The sequence below is a fragment of the Sceloporus undulatus genome, chromosome 1, assembly GCF_019175285.1.
Source record: "Sceloporus undulatus isolate JIND9_A2432 ecotype Alabama chromosome 1, SceUnd_v1.1, whole genome shotgun sequence".
NCBI classification, from domain to species: domain Eukaryota; kingdom Metazoa; phylum Chordata; class Lepidosauria; order Squamata; family Phrynosomatidae; genus Sceloporus; species Sceloporus undulatus.
In genome coordinates, this window is record NC_056522.1 from 351,537,754 (window position 1) to 351,554,462 (window position 16,709).

The following is a 16,709-nucleotide window of genomic DNA, read 5'->3' on the forward strand; positions in this document are numbered from 1 at the left end:
CTCCTCCTCACCATGCACTAAGAAAGGGTGCTTTCCCCTCCCCCTGGCTGGCCCAGAGTCTCACTCCCCCTCCTCCTCCAAGGGTCTACCTCCTCCTTGAGGCTGGCCAATGGCAGAGTGGGGCTGGAAACAGCTCCGCTCCAGCTGCTGTGCCATTGGCCAGCCAGCCTCAAGGGGAGGAGTGTTCCCTTTAGGCGCGATGGCTGCCGGCCGGGCCCAAACCCAGGATTTAGAGTGAACCGGACCGTGACCGTGCCAAACTGCAAAAACCGTTACAAGCACGGGCACAGCAGGGTTATGGCATCCCTAGTCCTACCTGATGTTAGGTAGTTTTTTCCCTCCGTTTTTTTTTTCATTCATGTTTTCAAATCACATTTTTCAACTGCCCTTCATTGTACAATTATAAGGGTGGTCTAACAAAGTTTAAAATGCAATAAAAAAAGACTATAAAGCTTAAGCCAAGTCATAAAAATAATTAATTAATGCAGAAGTAAAAATCCCAGATGAAAATTTCTTCAGATAGTAAAAAGCTTTGGAAGACCAGAAGGTATCTACCTGTCCTACCCAAAAAGAATATTAAAGTAGGCACTAGGCAAGCCTATCAAGAGAAAAAATTAAACAAATGGGATGCCACAACAGAATAGGCTGTCTCCCTATTACCACATGTCTCGGGTGGTGACAGTACCCAGAAAACAAAAAATACTCCTTTCAAAGTCAGGACTTGAGTAAGAGATATATATAGTGGGCCCTTGGTATCTGCTGGGGTATGGTTCCAGAACACCCTGTGGATATCAAAATCTGTGTATGCTTAAGTCCCATTAATATAACTGCATAGTAAAATAGTGTCCCTTACGTAAAATGGCAAAATCTAGGTTTCCTTTTTGAAATTTATATATTAAAAAAATATTTTCAAGCCGTGGATGGTCGAATCCGTGGATAAAGTATCCATGGATACAGAGGGCTAATTGTACTTGAGATTCATGCTTCATTATTAACCAGTTACATGTAAAACACTTCCCCCCCTACAGCAAATGTAAAGATCTATGCAAATATCTCATGGGCTTCCTCTACATTACAATTTCTATCACATCCCAAAGACACATATGGTGCTCAGCAGAAGCTTTTAACTAACGTGTAGTGCAAATAGTGCTTTGGTCTTCATGCTGTTTTGAGGCTAGTGGCCTGCTAATGGCTTTCTTTGCTCTGTTTTAAAATTTGACTGGAAGTACAGCAGTTGTATACAAAAGCCTTCCTTCCAGGTCAGATGTTTTATGTGAAGAAACGCAGCCTTGGGCATGGAAACTTCCTTTCAGTATTTCCACCCTTTGTTATTGTGGCTTCTCTTCCCAGTTCTCTAACTATCTATACTAATGTGAACAATAATGGCAAAGCTAACTTTCCAATGATATGTCAAAAACTCCACAGAGTCCTCCCCACCTTTTAGAAGCACTGCAAACACTTGCAGTACTCCCAGGGATGGAAATAGGATTCAAACCACTCGTGGGCAACTGGCCAATTTCTGGTGGGCCACCTAGTGCTTGCTAGTTTTGTCAGATGCTTGAAAAGAGAGCTGAATAAGGTAGAGCTTGGCAGAGTCTTGCAAGGCCCTTCAGCTCTTAAGGAAAACTACCTATGCAAGATCACTTAACAAGATAGGAATAATGAATGCTTTCTGTATATAATTCTTTCTATAAATTAACCACTGGTGGATTACAGGTGCTCTGATAGAAAGATTACTAGAAACCATGGAAGACTCAGGTCATCTCATTACTGAAATAAATAAACCTCACTCTAAATTTATTAAAATGACAATCCATTTGTTGAAAAATAAGTCTCACTGAAATCTGTGGGACTGATAAATATGTAGGTGTTAAACCAAATTGCTAATCCTAATTAGAGTAAACCTACTAAAGCAACTTGTTAAGTCAAGACTTATGTAAATTCCATTAGTTCAATGGGTTTATTGTAATTGGGTTTAACAACTGAAAGAAGCCTACAAAGGATTGTGATGCCCATTTGCTTTGAGTTTTCTCGAGTCTGCTGATACTCTTCTTTTGTGTGTGACTGGTACTCTTTCAGCTATGTAACACTCTCAGAGATAGTTTTTTGTGGGTTTTTCGGGCTATGTGGCCATGTTCTAGCAGAGTTTAACTCTCAGAGAATTAATCACTTCTACCAATGGAAAAGTATCTGGAGATTATCACACTAAAATATTGCTTTGACTGCCTTTTGTTTTGGAATTTGTAGTTCATTGAGGCCCAAGAGCTCTCTGGCTGAATATTCTAAATGCTCCTTTCTATACTGCAAATCACAGAATGCAACAGGAGGCAGCCAGATCAGTTAAAGTGGAATAGCAACACTTTAAGAGTGTCGTGTGATAATCTCATCTTCTGTCAGTGGAATAGCTAGGCTTTTTTTTTAAATCTCCCTCTATTCTTAGCTTCCAGTGTCTTCTTAAAAATCTGTTCCAGATGGTTAGAGGACCTTCGGGGCAGATTTTGAGGGCCATAGGATATTGCAGGGGACAGGAGAGAAAGTACAACTGTTATCTGTGAAGTCTGTGTTTGTGATGTTCAACTTTTGAAATGAAGAGACCCAAGTACTTTTCAAGTAGTTATTTCTGTCTACCTTCAAGTTCTTTCCAACTTATGGCAACCCTAAAACAAATCCATCACAGGGTTTTCTTGGCAAGATTTGTTCAGAAGGGGTTTGCCTTTGCCTCCCTGAGAGGCCAAGACAGTGTGACTTGCCCAGTGGGTTTTCATGTCCGAATCCAGCACTCAAACCACGCTGGCTTTCAAAAGCTTTTCAAGAGCCTTCCTAAAGAACAACAGCGGAAGCAACAACAACATTTTCTTTTCCACCTCTTCCCATGGATCGAGGCAGAAACAACAACAATTAACCAATATACATCACTTAAAAACGCATCAGTTAAAACACACATCAATTTAAAAGGACAAATAAGATGTACACATATTAAAACAGTACACATATTAAAACAATCCACATTTACAATTCATTATTTAAAATTCGCAATTTTTTAAAAATCACAATTTTAAAAAATCATTTGGATAAGTCCTAAAGAACATCTTTGTAACATTCCTGAAAGTTGCAAGATAACTAGCCTAGTGAAGAAGTTTCACAAACATGTGCCTTACTGAAAAGGCCCTACTTCTTCTCAATTTTTAAAATTTATAACAGCCCAAGTTCTGTGATTAAAGGCCTTGCTATCAATTAAAAATGTATTTTGGGTAACTATTTTGCTCTGCTCTGGCATACTGATTCAAGCATAATATTGGAAGGCTCACTCATCATAATATATTGGGTTTAAACATAGTGTGAAATGAACATTTTACAAACATTAAAGCTGCAGAGTTACATAATGACAAAAATCAGAGAATAGATAGATACAGGCATATAATAAGGGAAATTATAATATTTGTCTACAGTTGTGTCAGAAACCACAAGACTGCACTGTACAGTGTCAATATATACAAGAAACATAAACTGGAAATTAGATAGAAAGTTAATGTGTTGTCACAAAGACCAGAAGGCTGAAATACTGACTGCATTAGCAGTATTCTAAATAACAAGGATTCAGCATCGCCTTATGTTTTATATTTTTGCATATGTTCTTCTTTTCAGAGAGAGCATTATTATCCAATATGCAGAATTTGGTAAAATGTTAAGATACTATAATATACAATTATAAATGCAAAAGAACTTTCAACTTTAAAGCACCACTTTAAACTGACTTGGAACAAGAGCAAACTGGAGTGACGTCATATGTCTGGATTGGAATTATTCAATTAATTTGATGCAATTAGAACATGAGTATGATTTGTGAAGCAGCTGCCCTGGCCTGAGTATCTCTTAACCACTGCCTTTACTTTATTATTTTATTCTTTCAACAAATAAAAATAGACCAAATCAGAGAACTGCTTCTGTTTAAGTGATCAAGAAACTGATAAGCAATGGGAAAAAGGTATCTTTTCCAAAGACAACATACAAAACAGACAATAAATGGAAAGCTCACATGAAAATGCCTTGCACAATCTCAACTTCAAAGGATCATTTTAAAAATCCTGTTTCACTACTAAATGGGAAATTTCCCTCAGTGAGATTTTCCACTTGATTAAGAAAACTATGAATAATTGGAATTAGCTGAACTCTGACAAAAGAATGTAAGATGTGATCAACAACAGTGCTAATGTTTGTCCAGAACTCTTAGGGCACCACTATTTTGAAGTATTAAAGTGCACGCTGAGGCTTTAGTATATTTTCATACCCAATCCCATCCTTCTTCCAAAGCCCACTTTCAACCACTTTTTTCACCAATTAAGGTGTCTATATTTAGAGAATCCTTGAGTGTTCATTTATTTCAGAATATTGTAAGTTTGCAAATCACTTATGCATAATTCTATATATCTGCAGAAAAAGTAATTCATACACACATGTGTAAGGCGTTTGTGAGTCCTCCTCCTGCTTCTGTCAGAGCTGGATGGGACCCCTTGAAACCACCTTAAACAAACTAAGGCCCGTTACAGATGGGCATATAGTACGCGCAGAGTGCGTACTAGGGTTAGGAAGGGGCGTGACTTCTTCACGCCCCTAAAATGGCGGCGCTCTATATAGACGGGGCCCGCCATGTTGACGTATCGGATGCATAGCATCCGGATGCTGCACACCGGAAGTGGCGCCGCTTCTGGGGCCCAGGAAGAAGCGACATTTGGGCGCTTCTTTGTTGCTGCGCCCGGGAACCGTGCGGTTTGGCTGCTGCGGTTCCCGGACGCAGCAACCGGCAGCGGCGCGAGACCGCCTGTTTTGGACGGTCTGCAACGCGCCTAAGCTTCCACCACCAGTAGGAAGTGTATTCAGTAGAATTTGGGATTACTTTCCATCTCTGACGTTGCAAAGAGGTTTCTCCTCCCCTCCAGTCCTGGTGGGGAGATAAAAATGAGCAAAGGCATGTGAAAGAGGAGTGAGACAGCAGTATTTTTAAAGGAAAAGGTTTTAAAGTTGGTCCTCCTTATACACGGATTTTTTATACACGGATTCAAGCATTCATGGCTTGAAAATATTCAAAAAGTATAAATTTCAAGTATCAAACCTTGATTTTTCCATTTTATATAAGGGACATCATTTTGCTATGCCATTGTATTTAATGGGACTTGAGCATACACGGATTTTGTTATTCACTGTGGTTCCTGGAACCAAACCCCAGCAGATAACAAGGGTCCACTGTATTATAAGTAAGAAAGCTTCATGTTAACAGGGTATCTCTTTATGTTAAGGACCATATTGTTCTTCAGGCACAGATCAGAAGTTACAGGTTATAAACTGATAAGATCATTTCAGACAAATTAAGAAAAGCTCTGACATGGCTAGCTAATACATTTTCCTATTCTATTCACAGATCAGATGGGATGGGTAGTCTTGATATTCATGGGGTAGCTTGGAGTCTGGACTGCTTTGTTTAGCCTCAACCAGCTTCCTCCCCAACTCCCTTTGTTAGATAACACTCATGGTGTTATAGTCTTCATTGTTTGCCTCATGGTGCTTCTCATGCTTTTTATAACTTCACCTAAGAATCATCTTGAAGGCTACTGCTTCTGCCCAGCTACTCGTTTCATTGGGAAATTGCTATCTCATCACCTCTGTGATGCTGAACCTCATTAGAATGCAACTTTACCTCCTCGCACATTTATCCCTTTGTTACCTAGGAAGAAGGTTATCTGCTACTCAGATAATGGGGAGGACTTCCATTATCACAACATGATTTGGGCCATGTGTAATAATAATAACTTTATTACGGCCACTTGGCCAGCACATTGGGCCATGTGTGAAATCTGAATGTTTTAAATTTACAAATTACATTTTCAATAAGCATGTCAAGTGATTGTTGTCTTATGTTTCTGTTTTTTTTCCTCTACACAGTCAATATATTACACTTGATCAGCCTCAATTTGTACAGTTCTAATGGAAACATTTTAACTTGTAAAGCTAGAGGATGTGGACAAGATCCCTGGATATGTGAAATCAACTACATTTGTCCTTATTGGCTCATAAAAGCAACAGTGGGGAGGGGGATTGGCTAAGTGTACAGGGGTAGTGATGAATGCATCTTTAAAGCAGGGTATGAAGCCATTATGCCTAATATAGATGCTGATGTATTGTTTTTTGTTTTTAAAAACTCTTCCTGAACTCATTAGATTGTATGCTGCCTGGTGAATCTGCAGTATATCATTCTGGTACACAGAATTGGAGTGTGTGGAAGTATATCACCTCCAGGCATTTTTTTGATTTGGTGGATTTGCCAAAACTGTTTCAATCTGATATCAGGCCTGATTATGGGACACAGACTGCTTTGGTCACTTTTTGGTGAGAAATGGGAGAAGAAGTGTGTGTATGTTGGTTGTGATAGATTAACAGTGACATTCAATAATAATAATAATGACTACATTTATTTATAATGACTTTTCCACCAAAGGGCAGAACAACAAACAAAGTATCTACCCAGTTCATCACTATTGACTACAACTGCCTGATTGGGATTGGTTTAGAAGCATAGTTTTCAAGTTTTTCCAATCATTCTCAGAGGGGTAATTAATAAAATCTTGCTGGCAGACTCCTGTTTGATATGATGGTTATTGGCTTATGATGTCCTTTATACTTCCAACCTATCCTCCATTCTATTTAATATACACATGAAAGCATTGGCAGAGCTCATCTAGGGGTTGGTGATTTTGTGCCACCATATCTTTTGTTTACAGTAAAATCCAAGGGATCTGTTCAAGATCTACATCAGTAATTGGACTGGAGAAGGGTGAACAAACTGAATGCAAATCTAGACAAAACAGCTTCTAGTCAGTCAAAAGATAGACAGAGGAATGGGCATTCAAACCTCTTTGGGTGGGATTACTCTCCTTGAAGACTCAGGCTTTTCTTTAGGCATACACATAGATTCAGCATTTGGACAGTTATATTTCTCATCTTTAATTGCTTTTGTTCTAATTTTGATTTCATCCTAAATTTTACTATCAAAATTGAGCACCATACATGATGCAAAGTGGGCTCACAAAATTAATAAGTAAATAAATATTTTTATTCCATGTAATTCTTATTGTCATTAGCAGGTTTATCAGTAGTTTTATTTTTAAAAACTGACAAGAGGCACAGTGCTCTTCAGTAATAAAACCTCATAAAAAGACACAATGAAAAAAACAGCTAATAGGACAATTATTATGTCTCATATACATACTATTGTGAGACATGAAAAAGTTTATACAAAATAGAATAGCTACCACGGCTCTTTTCCATGCTGATGCTAGCAGTGCCAGTAAAAAACCTGAACAATAAGGTTATATAATACCTTTTTGTAATGAAAAGAGCAAAGGAACAAGAGACAATGAGCTTGTTAAAAACAAAAGATTCACCATGTTGGAGTACCATGTTGATGCAGCTGCTAAAAAACAGAGGTAAAATAAATAAAAGCCAAATAGAGGTTCAGATCCGAGTATCTTTCTTTATAATACATGAATTGTCCATCACAAGAAATGCAAAGCAATTATTCTGTATATGATTTAATATGTGTACTCCTAATAGGAACTATGAGAGCTCATTAAGATCATAGATAACATTAACAGTTCTAAGTGCTGCTCCACAATTCCACCCCCAATTCTGTATGTGCATGCACTCTATAGGTGAAACCCCATTTTGTAGTATTGAGCAAAACAACAATATCCCTATACTGTAAGTGCTTGTTGTGCTCTAAAGGGACATCATAGGCCAATAACATCCTATCAAACTCTATAAGTGCAATCCCATCTTGTAGTACTGCACAAAACAACATCCTTTAATTCAATGGTCCCCAAACTGTGATATTTTTGGAGTTCAGCTCCCAGAAGCTTCAGCCATGTTAGCCAATAGTCTGGGATTCTGGAAGCTGAAGCCCAAAACCCTTTAAAGGGCACAGTTTGGGAACCACTGCCTTAATTACTCTTCATAACAAGGGATGGGGTCCTGTCCTCCACCCTTGGCATAGCAAACTTTGGGCTCCTCCAGACAGGTCAAATTTGGATATTTGTAGTTCTTGTGTTACACACACAATACAGGGAGAGGCGAGATACAAATAAATTATTATTATTATTATTATTATTATTATTATTATTAGTTCTGTTAACCTGGACTATTTTATGGCAATTTCCAGCACCAGCTTCAATACTTGATACCCACCCTCAAGTCGATTTCTTTTTAATTCCAAGACACAATGGAACAAAAAAGCCTCCTTATCTTCTCCTATCTTCCTCTTTTTCTTTAAAAAAATTCCTAAGAGCCATAGGGGCTCAATAGATGGGCAGAAAGGTGTGGCGAGATTTCCTAATACATAACCTTCACTATGTAGCCACAAAGGTTTATAGAAAGCTGTGCTATTGTTTTATAGTCTTTGTCAGTGGGCCAGTTTTCCCATTTTGTTGAAATGTGGTGCATGATGTGATGTGCAGACACCAAACTACAGCAAAAAAATTTTTTTAATTGCTACATTCCTGGGTTTGTTGGATACAACTGTACACATAAAAGTTTGTATGCATGTGGAAGCAAGGGCATTTGGGAACATGCTTTGTATAATGATATGAAACTGAAAATAGATGCTTTTATAAGAGGAAATATTACCTACTTGGCTATCAGCAGAGAAGACAAAGGGGAACATGTGGAACAGTGCATCTTTTTTGCATGAGCCAAAGAAAAAATCACCCACATGCTGGGAGCAGACACTTCTAACGCCAGCCTCCTTTTGGTTTTATTGATTCATTGTCTTACAAACCACTTTGGGATTTTGAGAAACAGTACAGAAGTATTTCTAATAATAAATGCAAAGTAGCCTCTACTTAAAGATATTTTATTTCAAGTGAATTCAAGGAAGAAAGGCAGTAAATGTTAATATATAGCTTTTATTTAACAGAACTATACCACTTTTGGTCCACCACCGACTTGCTTTATGAAGCACCTTTTGGAGTCTGTCAACATGTTCAATTATCTTGAAAAATCAAAAAGGTATAACAAAAATGTACTCCCTACTCTATGCTCCTGTCTGGTAATTTGCCTTATCTTCTCCCTTAGGCACCCATGTGGAAAAAAACTCTCTTATTAATTTATAGGAGCCTAGCTTGAAACGAGCTCTTATATTTGAATAAAAGTGTTGGGTACTTTGCAGGGGATTACAACTCTTCTGGTGAGTTCTATGCACATTAGGGGCAATTTAAAGAGGTACTTTAAAAAGAACAACAAAGGCACAATGAATAGAGTAATCTGTAATCAAATTCTAATGAAACACACTATAGTTCAATCATTAATTAAAATATTTTTCAGGGTACAGAACAGGGCATCTACCACAGGTTCGGCATCCATACATGTGTTTGTGTGTTCATTTATAATAAGATCATTCATCATATATATCCCTTTCTCTCCAGTCTTTGTAAACAAGATGTTTAACATTGTGCTTAAATAAAAGATGCTCAAAGAGGAAACAAGAAAAGGACATACAGTGGTACCCCGGGATACGAATGCGCCGGGTTACGAATTTTTCGGGATACGAAAAAATCCCATAGGGATTTATTGCTTCGGCTTACGAAGGTTTCTTCGGGTTACGAAAAAACCGCGGCGCTATTTTCCGCCACCGGAGGGCAGCAGAGAGCTATTTTTCCATTAGCGCCTATGGGAATTCGGCTTACGAAGGTATTTCGGGTTACGAAATTAACCGCGGAACGAATTAATTTCGTAACCCGGGGTACCACTGTAATATTTTGTTACATCTATGCCATATAATGAACATTACTTTTGTAAATGAATTACGTATATTATTAATTTTCCTATCCCTGAGGCAAAAACCTATATAATTAGTCAACTTTAAAATAAACTTAATCCAGTTGGATCCAGTTGCATGGAGGCAATTAATAGAAATCAACTAATTAAAATGTAGCTCTTAGTTCTCTAACCTTGTTGAAAAATATAGCTTGGCTGAAAGTAAAAATCCTTCAGGCCAAGATTTGAAAACTCTACTAAACTCTCTAAAGTAAGCTGGAGTCTAGTACTTTAGCACTTAGCACTTTACATTTCTAAACTGCTTCATAGTGAACTAAGCACTAAGTAGTTTACAATGTGTTAGCCAATTGCCCTCAACAAACTGGGTAGTCATTTGACCAATCTACGAAAAGATGGAAGGCTGAGTCAATCTAGAACCTTGCGGGATTGAACTCACAATATTGTGATTGCAATACTGGCACCAGTACTAACCACTGTGTCATCAGGATTCCTTGTCTAGAAGGCATAACATCTGTTTGGATATTATAATCCAAGATTTAAAAAGTGGAATAAAACAAGGTCTCCCCCCCCCCCCCAATAAATGTCAGCTTTGGCAACATATAAAGAATGTTTATATGTTCTGGAAACAATTCATAAGTTTACCCACACTGTTGTGGATTGCTCCTCTATAGTGATTTGAGTATGAACAAGTTCAATATTTGGTCAAATTGGCCATCCAAGGGGGGCTCTGTTACTGCTATTGTCTGTATTTGAAAATGGGAATGAAGAATTAGTTTGTGAGGACCTTATAGCAACCCTACTAAGTGTTGCACAAACAGAAATGACCAGAATATGAAGAAATTTAAAAATAGCTTTTGCAGGAAAGCTAACCCAGTAAAATTTGCCAGAAGTGAAATCAAAGACAATAAACATGAAGAGATCTGGTCACGTTTTTTATTTGTGACATATTGATATTCAGAGTACAAACCACTAGTGTCTTAAGCAATATTTTTGAAAAAATCCCTTCTTAACAATATAAAGGTCAGCATTTCTCAAAACAGAGCATAAAGACTGAACAATGTTTAAGTCAGAGTCTGATTAATTTAAAATGTTAGATCAAGGGTGAGCAAAGCACAGATGTCTGTATATTGGTGAATTGTAGTTTTTGTAATTCCGCATACTGGCTAGGGTGAATGGGAGCTGTCAGACAACTATGCAGGGCTGCAATTTTTCCACATTGGTGCTAGATGAAATTATTATTAATAACTCAAAACGTTTCAGAAAATTTGAATCTGTATATCAGCCTATATTGCTTCACTTTAACATAGTCTGAAATGAGATCATGAGCACATGCTCACTGAAGAAAATTACGAAAATTCATCAGAGTATTGTGAAAATTATACCCATTATAATTAATCACCAGAACCCTGAGATATCAGTATGGTTCAAGAGCAATCCTACAGATGATGTGTAAAATGAGTAAGCATTCCCAATATCTGAGACTCAGAGTTATCCAGAGCCCTGCTGGCTCTTGCTAGCAAGGTGGAAGAGTAAGGTTTGGAATAGTTTTGTTTTGCTTCCCCTCCCTCTGTAGTGTATGTGTCCTCTCCTCAGGACCTGGAGCAACGATGCAAACTGCAGGAAAAGAGATTCCACCTCAACATTAGGAGGAAATTCCTGACAGTAAGGGCTGTTTGACAGTGGAACACACTCCCTCGAAGTGTAGTGGAGTCTCCCTCCTTGGAGATCTTTAAGCAGGGGCTGGATGGCCATCTGTCAAGGATGCTTTGATTGAGAGTTCCTGCATGGCAGGGGGTTGGACTGGATGGCTCTTGTGGTCTTTTCCAACTCTACAATTCTATGATTCTTTAGTAAAGAGTTCCTTCCCACTGCAAGCAGACCAGCGTTGTCACTTTCTTGAGGGCATTACTAGTGGCTGCTAGGATTGTGGATCCAATGCATCTACATCCTATACCAAGTGTCTCATTTTCAAAATATCTCATCCGCCCCTCTGCAAAGGACATCAAGACTGGATCCCTCTCTCCAACACAAGAACTATAGGAGTAAGGAGAAAGCCTCCTTCAAGGTCTTACAGAAAATAAGACATTGAAGGAGGCTTTCTCCTTACTCCTATGGTCCCAAGAACATGCCCTTGAGACCACAGAATTGCACTCTTAATGTTATCTTAGTTGTTTGGACTGGGATAAATCAGAAATAAGGTCGGACCTCCATATTTGTAGGAGATCCGTCTGGAATCTCCCCCATGGATATCGAAATTTGCACATGCTCAAGTCCTATTAAAATTAATGGCTGCATGGTGTGCATGTGCCCACTATTGCAGTTGTGTGCATGCACTGCCATTAACTAAAACGGAGCCTTGCCATCAGCAGATGGTTAAATCTGCAGATGACAAGTCCATTGATAAGGAGGACAGATTGTAAATAGCCAGTTAATTACCTACTGGAGGATGCTATCCTTGTTACCTAAACCATGGCCTTCAATCTCCCCAGACTCCTTTGTCTTAAAGTAAAATTTGGAACCCTTTTAAAATCTGAATTCCATTTTTTTGAAACAGCATCTAGTTATGAAGGTCATCACATCACAGAAGGTAGCATCCTATCGTTGAAAGTCCAAGTTAACTGAATTTATCATATGTCAATGCCAACTGCTTCTGATGACCCCAACTACTTGGGGTTAACAGTATTAGCACACTCTCTCAATGAATATGGGGTTTTATATTTAATATCTAGCATGAGGCATTTTTAGAGGTCACTTTGACTTGTGGAAACTAGGTAAGAGGTCACACTGATCTATGGACATGTGGGAGACACACAGTACTGAAATAAATGCTGAATGAGTTTGCTAATCCACTCCAGCCCACCCCCCACCACAGGTTTTTTATATTTCCTCTTGCAACAGGGACTAAGCAAGTCCCATCACAAAGCAGTCAAGGACCATATCTCCACGCCAGGCTGTGTTCCTATTTACCCTTCCTTTCTGGCTACCCAGGTACAGTTGGCCTTTCCCTTACGCAGGGGATTCATTCTGGACCCTGCCGCGTAAGGGAAATACCACATAAAACCATGGGCACGCGCCCCATTGTTTCTCCCAGGGTGCAGGAGAAGCCTTTCCGGTGCGGCTTAACATATAGCCACGTATAGTGCGCCCATGTATGACATGGGTGCACTGTATTATCTCAATCCTATCAATGCTTTGTCACTCTGGAGTTTAAGCCATCAGCTGCTCCTGAGTCCTTTTGTCAATTCCATGGAAAACTTATCAAGTCTATGTTACACTGTGTGGAAGGATAAGGTACCCCTCAAGGCAATGAAATAAGATATAAATATCAATCCCAATTCTAGCCAGTGTGCACAGAGGGTCTCTCTCGCTCACTGTGTTGCCTTCACATTCTGTCTCAGACACTCTCCATCTTCTGTGGACCTCTCTCTTCATAACTGGTAATTACTGCCCTCTTTAAAAATCCCAATTCCTCGCTATCCAATCTTCCATACCTTTTTTTTGTGTTAACCTTGTATGGTTCTTAAGGTTGCACTGCGGTTGTATGTGTGTGTGAACCCTTCCACATTCCTAAATAAAAAATTTCTATTTGTTAAAACTGGAGTTTCTCTGCAGATAGTACTCATATACAAAGGTGAAAAGATCCCTAAATTACCCTCCTCTCACAGGCCTCCTTTTCAGCTAATAATTCCCTCAAAATACCAACGAGATGCTGACACTATTGGTGAGGACCCCAAGTCCTACCCACCTTTTAGGGTAACAATATCAACAAATCACCAACACCATTTCATTAAAGCTCTTGTTGAGTGTCCAAAGTGCTTCACATATACTATGCTGTATAAATTGCACTTACCAATCTCTGCATACTTTTCACATGGGTAGGGCTGATAGATAAGGCCTCTTCATACCAGCGTTTGGCTTCATCAATATTTCCCCGAAGTTCTGCCACTTGACCTCTCATGTAGAGGACATTGTGAGACATTGGGAAGAGGTTGGCAGCCTCCTGAGTACATGCTGTGGCTTCTGCGGGTTTTCCAATTCCTATGTATACCTCAGCTGCCAAGAGGAAGAAGAGGAGAGAAGAATGAATTAGTCTCTTCTAATTATTACTGCTCTCTTGCTTACATGATAACTTATTTTTTTGAGGAAGCTAACTCCAGGCACAGATTTCATTTCAATTAAATGCTACATTACATTATAATCTTCAAACACAAGGTTTTGTGAATTCAAAGGCATGAAAGATAAGGGTGGGAAAAGAAATAGCCTGAGCTTAATTTGAGTGAAGAGGCCCCTGGCTCACCACTGATTCATTTCCAGGACAGAGGATTGGAACAGATGATGCATAATGGCAAAGAGTAAAAACGCACATGTTGCTTCTAGCTAAAGGAGCATTTAGTCCCTGCTATTTTTGTTCTTCAGGGACACAGTCATATATAGAATATAATCTACTTGTCCTGCTCAGTTGGTGTTATAGGATTGGGTGTATTTCTGAAGTTTGGTCAACTTAACCTGAGCAACTTCACATATATCTATAACATAATTAAAAGCCTCTATTCTGACAGTATGAATGTATTTTTCCAGTCTCTTGTTTTGATATATTGTTTTATACAAGGGAAACAGAATGTGAATTTCCTATAACTAAATAAAGGCAAATCATTTCTCCCTACATTTACACTAAATAGAAAACTCTCATTTTTCCAGACTTTAATGATGGTATAATGCCACCTTCCCCAACATGGTGCTCTCCAGATGTTTGGATTACAACCATCACTTGCCCATCGTCCATGCTGCTTTCTTGGGCAAATGGAAGCTGACAGTCACATCAGAAGGACACTCATTTGGGTGAGTGAATTGCTCCTTTTCCTCACTGGCTTAAAAAGGCCTATATATCAATTTTAGCAGGAAATGTTTCTGAAACCAGAAAAGTAACAGAAGAAATTCAAAAAGGCCCTCTTGGCTGATCAAGAATTTCTGTCTGAAAATAAGAATTTTCCAGATACCTATTTAAACATAGCACACTGAACACTGCGTTGTCCAGAATTCCAAACAATATATAGTAGACAGAACTATAGCTTGGAATGAAGGAATCTTGAAAAAAATAAAGATTTTATGGAGTATCTTTTGCCAGGCTTAGAAACACAAGGCCTCCATTATAAGGTATTTCAATTTTTTAATACTTTGTCTCCTTTAGTTTCTTCCTTTTATTTTATAATGCATGTAAGTTTCTTATTTCCTTTCAAAAATATTCGAGTTAATTTCTTAATTACAATTAAGTCACATGTTTTTAACACCATGTGCATACACAAGACACTGATCTAGTTCAAAGCCTAAATAATAGTTATGGTGTCTTAATAAAATGACTGGTGAATTTAGCCACTATATGTAATTGAGTTTTTATTAGATTTTCAAAATTTGAAGCAGAAAAGAAAAAGACATGGCATGAGGGTAAGTGGATTAAAATCCTGTGTACTCTCATGTCTACAATTACCAGTCACCAACTGAGCAGACTAGTCTTCCTGTCTGGGTCATAAAGACACAGCTAATATTCTTTTTTTTTAAAGGAAGGACAACAAAAACTAATTTGAGTGGAAGGTCAGTAGTAGTAGTAGTAGTAGTTGTTGTTGTTGTTGTTGCGGCCGTAGTGCGTTTATCTTGCCTTTTCTGCAAACTCATGACTCAAGGTGGCTTACAAAAGTTGGAAACGGTGCATATTAGTAAAGTTCATATTAGTAAAACACACAAAAGTGAAAATCTAATTAAATTGTCAATAGAACTGAAAGTAATTTAAAAGTATACCCATTAAAAACACACACACATCCAGACAAAATAGGACACTTATTAAAAGCTCTTTCCCCATGAGAAGGCACTTCTGAATTCACTTCAGATCCCCCCTCCAAAAAAGCCATGGTCCTTGAAGAGGAGCATGCAGATAACATACTTCCATACATCGACCAGAATCATTGGCATAATTCTTTCAACAATCTCTGTCTTTATAAATGAAGCATGTTTAAGTTGAAAGACTGGAGGCAAAGCGTCAGGAAGCCTCTGATAACACAAACTTTTTACTGCATATTTAAAACTATTTAAAAGTCTTTTGAAATACAATGAAGTTTTTACACAATATGCATGCATTTGTCTCCCACTGATTTTTAAAATCTATTTCAGAACTGTGCTCCTTTCATACCTGCAATAGTTTACAGAACTACTCCATGCTACTGTTTTTGCTCTTTTTTCTTATTTCAAAGGTGCAATTACATAAAACAGGTTAAAACTCAATTAATCACATTAATTAAAAAACAGACACCAGACCCCCTTCAACTATAACTCCGTTTAGATAGCCCAAAACATGGGGACGAGCTTTGTCTCTATTGTCAGGGACTTTCAGAGCCTAATTTCTATTAAAAGCTCCCCAAACATACAGCTCTGCATTGCATTCCCAAAACTAACGGACATGCCAGCAACCTCTATCATCTGATAATAGCCAGCAATGGGGGGAAAAAAACTACTGGTATGACTAATATTTTTCTTTCTTTCTCCTGTATGATTTTTAATACCTTTGCAGATAAAGAAGCCAGCAGACCTTTGAAAGCTTGCAACATGTACATTGTGCATTCTGATTAGCCCAATAAAGGTATTACTGTTTTCTAGATTTTGGATATTATACTCTGACATAGATTACAATAAGATGTGTTTTATGACTCCATGGGGGCTAGAACTTGAGGGTCCATCTAAACCAGGGTGGGTGAATGCACAGGGATCCAGGGGCTAATTTTCCATTTCTAATCTCCTGCAGGATATATACCACGAATATGCCAAAATAACATCATTCCCCTCTGTTTCCCCTGCAGTTTCCACTTCATGTCATCATTTTGAAAAGGAGACAGGGATAA

At 38.4% G+C, this 16,709-nt stretch overlaps 1 protein-coding gene across 1 annotated transcript in view; it reads right to left on the reverse strand.

The window, feature by feature from the left end:
• Positions 1-16,709, reverse strand: part of TTC7B (tetratricopeptide repeat domain 7B) — a 153,900-nt gene that overhangs the window by 13,591 nt on the left and 123,600 nt on the right. Inside the window, 1 exon segment of the mRNA XM_042460558.1 lies at positions 13,673-13,915. Coding sequence (XP_042316492.1) covers positions 13,673-13,915 — 243 coding nt within the window.